We start from the raw sequence: 11,207 nt of genomic DNA, 5'->3' as shown, positions 1-11,207 counted from the left end.
TTGACACACCCCAAGATCTGAGACTAGATCCTCCTCCTGCACTGGCTGATACAGCAACATAGGACCTTTAAACTTGAGAGGGGGTGAGTAGAACAAACCTAGACACAAAAAATGCTTTACAACTACAGTTCCAAGGAAGACGAAAGTGGAACAAAAAAAAAGGACAAACACAAAACATGGCATAGCAACCTAATGAATTCATTCTGGGGATGCTACATTCGATTAATAATCACACCAATGGGTGGGGCAGTGTCAGATGGTTTCAGTGTTGGAATAAAATGGGTTAATGTTGTGTTTTAAAATGAAATATTGATTCAAATGGTATTTCCCACCTAGCCGGGGTTTCGTTTAAAATATTTTAAAAATCCCGTTTCCAACCAGGAGCACGATCATAAAACATACCCTGAAAGTACATCTGATTAAAAAAAAAAAAAAATCCAACAGTATGCAACATGTAAAAGAAAACCAATGATAAAAACACTAACATTCAACAAAATAAAATAGTGCAAAAAACTGGCAGTGCAAAAGATCTGGTCAACACTGGCCTACATTCATTATCTTCACATTGGCACTCAGGTAGTAGCTGCATATTTGAAGTAATACAAATAAAGCATTTCATAGCTTTACACTTAAACTCCGAGAACTAGTCATCCCCTGAGGAAGGGGTGAGGGCATCGTCTTTTAATACTGGGGGTATCTAGAAAGGGGAGGCCCGTTCTGTAAAGAATACTGGTTGGGCAACTGGTGTGACATCTGGCTGCTTGGACCCAGAACGTCGAAAACACTCTTATTGGGCGGCACCGACTGCAACATGCTGTCCAGGTCCATGAGCAGCGGAGGGCCCTGTAGAGTCATGGGTCCGCTTGGCAGCAGTGGCCAGTAGGCGTGGCCAACAAAATGTCCTGGAGTGACTGGGGGTCCTCCGTAGCTGTAGAAGGGCAGTCCTCCCATTGGTACAAAGGGTCCACCATTGAAGCGCATACTGGGTGGGGCCACCGCGTTGGGTGGAGTATACTTGGCATAAGACGTGGGTAACTCCCAGGGAGGGGCTGAGCCTCTCTTGGCTAATTTGCTGGAAGGTGGGCCACTATCGGCATAACAATCAGAACCCGCCTGCCCATCGTTAAGCCTCTTTCCCACCCGCGAGACCAGTCTCCAGTCCTCATCCGAGGAGGAAGAAGCCGGACTGGCTGAGCTGGCGGACACGCTGCGATTGGACGAAGAATACCGCGGCCGTGGCGGGGACAGCGGCCTTGTGCTGTGCTGCGTTGCTTCCAGCCCCCAGCTGTCCCTGCCTTTTAGCCCCTCCCCAGGGGTGCTGGCCGGCCGCAGGCTATGCAGGAGGGAGTCGATGGCAAAGGACGAGTCGAGTTTTGGTCGGAACAAATCCTCTGGAGGGGTGGTGGCGTTGCGGGTCGACGTGGGGAGCAGGGGCGGGCTGGGCGGCTGTACTTCAGACTTCTGTGCAGGAGTGTGTCCGTGCAGGATGTAGGGAGCCAGGTCCTGAGCAAAGATGGTCTCGTCCTGGCGCGAAACGGCTGTGTTCTGCCTCTTCAGGAGCTCCAGAGGAACTCGACCCACCTCCACGGCCCAGAAGTTCCCTTTTCCCTGCGGCTTCCCAGGATCCTTCAGTACCTGCAGGGGACAAGAGAATGTTAATTTGGAACAAAAGGGGAGAATTTGAATGAAAATAGAGAAGCCTCAACAACTGCGTATGTGTACACACACACACCACACACACACACACACACACACACACACACACACACACACACACACACACACACCTACCTACCTTCACAAAACAATCATATGAGGAAAGGTTGTGTCGCACAGAGTCCCTCCAGCCTTTGTAATTCCCTTTAAAGAATGGGAAGAGAGTGCTGATCTCCTTTAATATCTGTGAATAAAAAGAAACTCATTAAGAAATTCATAATGACGAGCAGGGCCTACCTTCAGACCTGTGGTAGTGTCTCTGAGATTCGACTATTTTAATTAAAACGTTTCAACACTATTCAGCAGCTACGCACAACAACCTACACGCACAAATGGTGTAAAATATATTATGGACTACAAAATAAAGGCAAACACAATTCAACCAACTGACTGAATAAATACTCAATAAGTTTGTGTGGAAATAAACAACACTTGTTTAAAATGGGGGTTCATTTGGAGTGGCCAAAGGGGTACTTTGCGCAATCTAAATAAACCTCGTAGCTGGTCGATCCTGGTTGTGTTCTTATCGACCAGCTGATAAGTATCAGTGTCTGGTTTCATTGTATCTTATCCTGAACGCGGCGCGGCGCGATCTGCTGAGCGTCGCGCGTCAGGAGCCGCGCTGCGCTGCGCTGCGTTGCGTTACGCAGCGCGAGTGTTTGCGTAGGTGCGTCCTGCCCCCAAACATCACAACTGCTCACAAAGTCACAATCATAAAAAGCGGCCCGATTCTCTTACACGATGATTGGACTAAAATCCAAAACGGCACAACCACGCCGTGGCTACATGGAGAAGGTCTTCACGCAATATTGGGGTACGACTCCTCACCTCGGAAAGAGTCAGCTTCTTCTCGGGAGAGTTCTGGATGACCATGGCGATCATGGCCAGGTAGGAGTAGGGTGGCTTCGGGTACCGCTGGTAGTTCTTCTTCTTGCTCTGGTTGGCGCCCCCGTCCTGCTCCAGTGCGCTGCGCGCCCCGGCATGGTGGCTCCGGTGTTTGGCCGGCGGCTCCATGCTGGCGTGTTGGGCCGCGGTGTAGAATCCTGACCCGGGGTCACGCGGTGGCTCCTTCTCCATGACCAGGGCAGGGGCGCGCCTACCCAAACGAGCTCCTGGCTCCTGGTACAAGTAGGGGTGAGGGTGCCAGTACTGGCCCAGGGAGGTGCGCGCTACGCTGCGCCCCGAACGGCTGCGGTGCGCATTGTGGGCCCTGGCGATCGCCGGGGCGAAGTCAAGTTGATGGTCGCGGTGGGCTCCCAGTCCGGAGGATGGCAGGTAGGGGATCGCGGGTGGTGCCAGCGAGCCCTGACCCCCCCAGTGCTTTGTCATGCTGATGAGCGCGAGTCGCAGGTCGGGCTGCGGGGTCGGCCGGGCGGGGGGGAGGGACGCAGAGGGGAGGGACTCGGTCCTTAACCCCCGACAGGCTGCTGGCTCCAGGCCGACTCTATTTGAAGAGCAAACAATTAACAGTTTCATGTAAATCCCGCTGCGTAATCGAGGGGAGAATGGGGCGCTATCGGCACGCAGAATGACGCGTCAGCCCAGGGGGTGCGGGGACTGCGTGTGTGTGTGTGTGTGTGTTGAGAACAGTAAACCTGTAAATAATGGCAATCTCCACTAAAACAAACCCAATTTCACGCAACTCTCCATTTAAAGAACATTCCGAAAGAGTCCAGTGAACGGAGACCGCCGTCTTTCCAGGCCACCGGTCGGGATAAATGGGAATATTCAAACTACTTCAAGAAAAAAAAATGGTAGTAAAACACCAACTTAACCTAATTGTCATCATTTCTGTGTCCATGTAATACGAATTTCAACATTATATATATATATATATATATATATATATATATATATATATATATATATAAATAAAACCTATCTCTGAGGCAGATAACGGCCGTCCGACCCCCAACTCTCCTTCCTTAACCCCCCCCCATCAAATTCCTAAAGTTTGCTTACAGTAAGCAGAGCGTAGCAGGGGGGGTGTCTTGGGGGGGAGCAGTGACGTCACAACGCACCTATATTTTCCAACGAAGGCGCCGACGCAGAAATCGTTTCGTTGTTATTAATGGAAAAAAAAAAAACTGAATTCAACTGAATTATTTATTGTCTTGGTTGGGGGGGGGGGGGGGGGGGGGGGGGGTTATGTCGCAGAACGTCCAACTCAATCAACAACTCATAGTGAGCAATATACACAGAGCACGAGGGCTAATATACAAAAGCACTTCTCACATCCTTACCTCGATTAGGTCATTAGGCCAAGCAAACAATTAGCAAGACAGCGAGTCATATTAAAATGACATAAAAGTGCACGACCGGCTCGAGAATGAACGGAGCGCTTCTGGGATTTTTGGAATTCGCCGCACATGGAACCGAAACGTGGATCGATGCAGACGTTGCATGTTTGATCGCGGGCCTTTTTAAGTCGATTCATTTGTTACTGTTGCAGTGCCCTCTTGGCAAGTTCGTACATCGAAAGATTTCGGAACCGTTTTCTTCCAATGGACGCAAACGCCGTGGATTACGAACCGGGTTAAGGGGGTTATCTTGGCGGGGTGCGGCCCGGTGGGAAAGCGGTTTCGGTGATGGCCCTGCCCGGTCGAGTAATGGTGAATAATGTGGTGCTAATGCCCGAGTCCCCGCAGCTCAGCACGACACTGCAAACGTGTTGGACCTTTTAACATGCGAGGGGACGGCGGCGGCCGGTTCGAGGCCTGGCAGCGCAAGCGGTCACATTAAATACAAAAAAAATAAAATAATAAAGTAAAATTAAATTATAACAAGAAATAAAACAACGATGGAGCACTCGACGTTTCAGAAATAAACCAAGACCGCTCCACCTGTGGTTCTCTGTAAAGTTCCCTATAAATAAGGCCGAACTGTATATGTGACGTATCTGACGTATTTCTCAACCGAATTAGCGTGATGATGTTTTTTTTTACGTCTGATTTCTGATGGGTGGGGGGGTGATGAGGGTCACGTGTCGAGGTGACGTCTTCGGCGGGGTCTCGCCCGCGCCCCGTCTTACCAAACGCGCCGCAGGACGCGACTTCCACGGCGCCAGCCAGACAAACGTCTCCCGAGTGCAGGTCACACGGCGCGACGCGCCCGGAGCCCCCGGGTAAGAAGTGCACCTGACGCCCGGTCCAATTAGATCACGCGACGGCGACCCGTCCTCCTGATTGGACGAACCCGAGCATCGACTTCCTCTTTGTGGGGAAACGAACCGACCCAGGCTCCGAGATTATCAATACTTGCTTTTCCGACCTTCAGATTTGGCTACGGTGCCATGGTTTCTATACAACGCCGATCCCAGGCCAGAGATGTTTTCCAGCTTGATTTTAGTGAAGTCATCCCAAATACTCTCAGGCTCTGTGATGTCCATTTCAACTCATGTCCCATTCCATCCCGGCATCAGGGATGCTGCCCCTCTTCCAAAGCCATGGTTGTTTCAAGAATTGAGAAGGTATTCACTGCATCAGATGAAATGAAGCATTATTCACTGCTGCTTCACTTCAAATCTCAAAAAAATAAAAAAAACTGTGTTGAATGTCCGTGTGTATATAGTCTCTACTGTGCACTTTAGTTTGACTTTCAACGCCATTGTGCCTAATGTCCTCTCCTCCAAACCCTCCCAGCATGTCACCTACTACCTGTCAGTGGACCACCAGCTTCATGACTGACAGGAAGCAGCGAGCAAGGCCCTTCTCCCTCTACACCTCCCAGAACGCAGCTGTTAAACTGCTGAAGTTTGGGGCAGTGGTGGCCTAGTGGTTAAGGAAGCGGCCCCGTAATCAGAAGGTTGCGGGTTCGAATCCCGATCCGCCAAGGTGCCACTGAGGTGCCACTGAGCAAAAGCACCGTCCCCACACACTGCTCCCCGGGCGCCTGTCAAGGCTGCCCACTGCTCACTCAGGGTGATGGGTTAAATGCAGAGGACAAATTTCACTGTGTGCACTGTGTGCTGTGTATCACGTGTGACAATCACTTCACTTTCACTTTCATCTACATCCAGGACCTGTCCCTCTTCAGAAAAGGGAAAAGATCATCACAGATCCCTCACACCCTCTGGATGGCGAGAAACGAGTGTGAGGACCAGGACCAGCCGACATGGTTTCTTTGTCCTTGCAGTCACCCTCCTGCTCACAATCTTGGCCAATAAACACTATTGCGATTCTGATAAACACAGAATATTTTTTTTAATGAAAACAAAGAAACTCAACCCGCAGTTCATGGCGTTTGTGGCAGGAGGACGATGGCAATTTTGCCACCACAGCCCTGTGCGCGGGAGACGACGGATGTTGGTGACATGCTAATGAAGCCGATCTGGCTTTGGCAGACCTGCGGTGGCGGAGCAGCCAGAGTCATGTCTGGTCTAATCCTCCCCTAAGCCTCCCTAAGCTACTCCCCGTCACTACAGAGGAGCAGTGAAAGGTCTGAGGGGCCCGCTGAGACGCCGATTCTCCCTTTTGTCCTTGTCCCCTCTGAGCTGATTTGGAGCCCATGCCGACATCCTCCAATGTCCGGATCATCCTCTGGTCCATCAAAGAGACACTTCCCCGACAAATGCAATTTCTCAGCCGGTAACAAAAGAATCGGGGTGGGCGCGAGAGGTAGAAAACAAAGTAATCTTTGCACTCGGGAGACGTTTTTTTTTTTAGCCCGCTAGAGTCAGGAGATCTCGAACGACAGACGCTGCCGGGCAGTGTGAAGATAAGTGTTCGTCTTGCAAACATCTCGGTGCCAGCACTACAGGCGCCACATGCTGCCGCGTCAAACGCAAACAGCGTGGTGAAAGTGACAGTGACTGTTTCCATCCAATTCGATTCAGGGGGGCACAGTGGAGCAGAACAACTTTCTGTATATTGCACGATGGACATGTTTTGTCCCAAGTCACTCAATGTGAACTCGATGTTACGTCCAAGTTAAGTGTAGCTGTGAAAAGTCAGTCGACAGACTTCGGCATGCCCACTCCCACCCCCCCCCCCCGGGTGCAAGAACTGCTGAAAACACCACCAAAGCGCGGGAAACAGCGGGGTGACCGGAGAGGTCAGCAGATTACTGCCTTTCTGCGCCGAGCTTGCGATGAATTAATAAATGCACTTTATCCAGCCTGGCATTGCTGTGAAACGGATTTCATGGAGCTGCAATGATTTTGATGTTGCGTCCCACTTCACTCTGCAACATCTTAACTAACTCAAAAAGCACATTTAGTTAATATTCAAAAGATCCTCCAAAATAGTCATGCCACAGTTGCAGCACGATGCAAGGAACATAAACGGCGAATATAAAAGAAAATATGACATAGATGATATGAAATAAATCACATTAACATTGCACTGCACTTTGTGTACACTGTGTTTATAAGATTTAGATTTTTTTCTGTTATATTGTTCATCTATACACACTTATAGACCTATGTACATTCATACATATATTTATTTAATATAACAGGTTGGCAGGACTATATAAAACCGTTCAGAATGATGCAAAATAATTTAGTTACAATTTGCCCCTCTGACGGGAACCCAAAAAAAAAAGTTTTTGTTGTTTATTTTTCGGTAAGGAGTAAAAGTCCGGAACATTAATGCTTAACAATGCCGTGTCACCCCTGTTTACAATGAATAAACTGTGGTGAGGGCTCGGCCGCCTGCGGGGAGCCTCCTCTTCCTCTTCCTCCTCATGTCGGCCCGGCGGAGCGCAACGCGGACACTGGCCTGGCGCACAGAAGACAGAAGAAATGTTTTTTTTTTTTTTTTTTTTATATTTTTTAGCAGCACGGAAAAGGCATTGTTGCTGCTGACTGGTGGAAGAGAAAAGCAGCGGCGGGATAAAACGCAGGAAGTCGCGTAATTGCATCGCAGGGACATGTCTGCCCCCCGGCGGACGTCCGTCGATGTAAAACGACCGAATTCAAACACGTCAAATGCCATTTTATACATTCGTGGCTTGCCGAGAAACACCAGAAACAAATAAAATTCTAAATATCGACGGACGAAGTGAACAAGTACCGACATGCCGGGTCAATCCGCAGGTCTCATTCAGTATTTGAGTACTTGGTCTTGAAAATATCTACTTTTACATATTTCTGTCAGAACACTTTTGACATCCCTTGATTTTATTTAATCCTCTAATCGAAACCGTCACATCGTCGTATTTCTTTTTTTTTTTTTTTTTTTTTTTAAGTCAGTTCCTGTGGACCGGCGCGACAATTGCTCACTCGCCCCAGCAGGGGGCAGCACTGAGACCACACCCACTTCCGGTTAGCGTGACGTCGGCGGCACCTCCGCCTCACGGTTGTTATGGAGAAGCATTTCCCTGGAGGGGACGGCGAGAGGGGAGACGCGGACATGGCAGGTCCCGCCGCCGAGCGCTGCAGGTAGGGCTGAACTTACACCTGACAGTAAATTTATTATTATTATTATTTATTTTTACCGCGCGGCGTGTTGCGTAAACTTTGCGTAAGGAGGCGTGCGGCGCACTTTGCGCCTGGCCGGGCGCGTTTTGGCTAGCAGTGCAGCCGCCTCAGTATGGGGATTAAGTTAATTAATTTGCTATTTAATACAGCCGACGTAGTGGCGTGTAGGTTTCCGGCATTTTGGTAATTAATAAGGAATTATGTTACAGAAATTGCAAATTTGTGACTAACCGGACTTGCGCCCAACTTTTTACTAATATGACATTTACATTTACGGCATTTACCAGACGCCCTTATCCAAAGCGAATTACAATCAGTAGTTACAGGGACAGTCCCCCCCTGGAGCAACTTAGGGTTAAGTGTCTTGCTCAGGGACACGATGGTAGTAGGTGGGATTCGAACCCGGGTCTAGTTTTTTTTTTGTAATGGACGCGCATCAGCGGCGAGTTGTCTTTAATTGTGACGTCCCGCGTCTGAGCTGCAGGCACACGCGTGACGTGAAGACGTGAGAAAATTGTTCATCTTGCGTCAGACTCCAGGCCAACGCTGGTAATTTACCCCAAACACACATGAAGTTGTGGATTAAACGATCCGCAGAAGGCCTACACGCCGCATGCCTCCTGGGACTGACTGCCTGGGGGGCAAATTTAGTGCCGAACCGAATTATTGTGGATTAAATCATATTTAAGTTTATCCTACATTGACGTCTTGTAGGCCATATATCCGTCCAGGACTTACTGGTGCATTTATTTACATTTTACATTTATGGCATTTGGCAGACGCCCTTATCCAGAGTGACTTACAACGTGCTTTCAGGTTACCATCGATGAAGAGATCAGTTCTGGTTCATTAGGACCCCAACTATGAATACAATCTTTTTATTCACTCTTGTTGTAGATTCTGTTCATAAGTTAGACAATAAGAAGGTTACAAGTGCACGCCTGAAGTTTGTAAAATGATGAATAAGAAGGACGGGTTGGGTAATGTTGGTCGTGAACCACTCGGGCTGGATGGTGGAGTAAAGGGCCGGCGGAGACCCTGGCCGAGCATAAACACCGTGGCTCTTGTGTAGGCTGGCTGATATTAAAATAACTCCGCATAATCTAAACTGCTGACGTCTGTTCTGTCTCAGACCTGCAGTCATTTTTTCTCTTTTTCGGTTCACTATGATTTCCTCGCTCCTCTTATTCCTTCTCTTCCTGTTTTTTTTAATGTTTTTTTTTATTTGGTCGTTCCATTTCCTTTTCCTGCTCTTGTACTCCCATACATCATCCTCACCCCTCCTCCCCGATACATTCCTTATTGTCATCCCGGTTCCTCTTCCTTCCCCTTCGTCCCCGACTACACACCCCGCCTCGGATGTAGTGCCACGGAGGCTGACCCTAAATCTCGACCCGGCTCGTGACCGGCCTTATAGTCCCGCCCCCCACCTTCCCCAGCGTTGCGCGTCGTGCTTTTCGGGGTCCAGGCTGGGGAGGGTCAGTCAGAATAACAAAAACGAGCTTTTCTAAACATACCTATTCCCTGTGAGATTAGCGCTTGGGGCGCTGGTCCAGGCCGCGGGGTAACCCCATGTTGCAGCGCTGCAGAATAGAACAGTTTGTGCCCTGTTTTTGTAGACAGGGAAACGTTGGTTTTACTTAGTCTCAGAGTCGGTGTGTAAAACGGTTGGATGTTGCCTGAGCGTGTCCTTTTAAAAACGGTTGTTTGAAGAACATGAACAGTGTTTGATTAGTCAGCTTTGCCTGGAATGAAATTTTCTTAAAAAAAAAAACAAAAAAAAAACATGCATCTTAAATAGAAGTAAGTTGTACGTATTGAACAGAGGTCCCCCTGTCTTCCTGACCATGACTGGCCTTTTTCCCTCGCTGGTGAGTAAGTCTGGCCGTGGTGACACTGCTGCCCTTGTCTTCAGGCGATGGTGTGCACTGTGGGCCAGCCTGTGTACGGTGACCGGACACACACACACACACACACACACGTGAACCTGGCAAATCGCTAAAGTTGAAATATAAAAATTTCAATCCAGTTGCAGCTCGATTTATCTGGGAAATGTAATCTGCGCTCAGAACGATGGCCCTGGCCTTGATATGGCTGAGGCTGTCTGTACGTAGCCTTCACAACCGTGATCGACATTCCTTCGTGGTATAAAATGGCACGTTAATTTCACATAATAACACACTGTTATCATGACCACACCCCCCATGTGCAAGTGACCAATTGAAACGACCTGAAATTCTAAAATATCATACCTAAACCGGTGAAGGTACCATCACAAAATATGCAAATGGAGGTTTAATTTTTCCACACTTGTATCCCAGAACATGGTCTACACAGCTCTAACATGCTGATTGAGGACCTGAAGAACATTCATATCTTCGTTCATATCATGCGTGTGACAATTTGATGCTACGGTTTACATCCACTCATCAAGGACACGAATGTCAGGTTCATTGTGGCCTTTCTGTGACTTCATTGAACTGTAAATTTCATTTGAAATACTTTTTTTTTTTTTTTTTTAATTAACAGGGTCGAAATCATACAGAATGTTTAAAAATAAATAAATAAATAAATATATATTTTGCCTGTCATTACTAGTATTTGCTTTATTATTGACAAGTATTGTCACTTCACAATACTTTCATAAAAAGGTTTCAGTATATATGATGTTAATTTGCGTTCAGCATGTAATTGTATGTAATGGAAAGTCCATCTTAAAAGCCTTCTTCACCTTTCATCCACTGGTACACATCTGAGACAGGAAATTGAGGATGAAATGGATGAAACAAGACCAAGTATCCCAGTGTTCACAGTGTTCAATTGATCCACTTTTCTTCTTTTGAAAGTCTGTTTCATAATTAAGGGGCTTGTTTGAAGTTGGACCGATGGATGGATTGATTTTTCATCTCTCCTCTCGCTTCATTTCCACTTTGATCTGCCCGCTCTCCATTTGCTCGTCTTTTGTGCAGTTCAAGTGTGAGGTGGTACTCGTGTGAGGTGGTAATTAGTGTGGTGAAGTGAAGGATTTTATTTGAAAGGAAGAAAAAACATTTCCAAACATGGTTCCATC

General features: G+C 48.0%; 2 protein-coding genes across 5 annotated transcripts in view; one reads left to right on the top strand and one right to left on the bottom strand.

The window, feature by feature from the left end:
* Positions 1 to 677: 677 nt before the first annotated feature.
* foxh1 (forkhead box H1) lies at positions 678 to 2,757 on the bottom strand. The gene is made up of 3 exons (XM_028970232.1): positions 2,545 to 2,757; positions 1,796 to 1,900; positions 678 to 1,635 (listed from the first exon to the last, which is right to left on the bottom strand). Exons 1-3 carry the CDS (start codon positions 2,728 to 2,730, stop codon positions 682 to 684), a joined length of 1,245 nt encoding a protein of 414 aa, XP_028826065.1. The 5' UTR covers positions 2,731 to 2,757; the 3' UTR covers positions 678 to 681.
* A 4,634-nt stretch (positions 2,758 to 7,391) lies between these two features.
* The window catches only part of ppp1r16a (protein phosphatase 1, regulatory subunit 16A), a 16,513-nt gene continuing 12,697 nt past the window's right edge, over positions 7,392 to 11,207 (top strand). For all 4 annotated transcript variants that reach the window (XM_028957738.1, XM_028957759.1, XM_028957729.1 and 1 more), the window contains exons 1-2: positions 7,392 to 7,617; positions 7,906 to 8,098. The gene's annotated coding sequence lies outside the window, so the exon portion shown is untranslated. The remainder of the gene's footprint in view (positions 7,618 to 7,905; positions 8,099 to 11,207) is intronic.

The sequence above is a fragment of the Denticeps clupeoides genome, chromosome 2 (genome assembly GCF_900700375.1).
Source record: "Denticeps clupeoides chromosome 2, fDenClu1.1, whole genome shotgun sequence".
Taxonomy (NCBI): domain Eukaryota; kingdom Metazoa; phylum Chordata; class Actinopteri; order Clupeiformes; family Denticipitidae; genus Denticeps; species Denticeps clupeoides.
The sequence above is the reverse complement of the archived record's forward strand: the minus strand, read 5'-3'. Positions and strand labels throughout refer to the sequence as shown.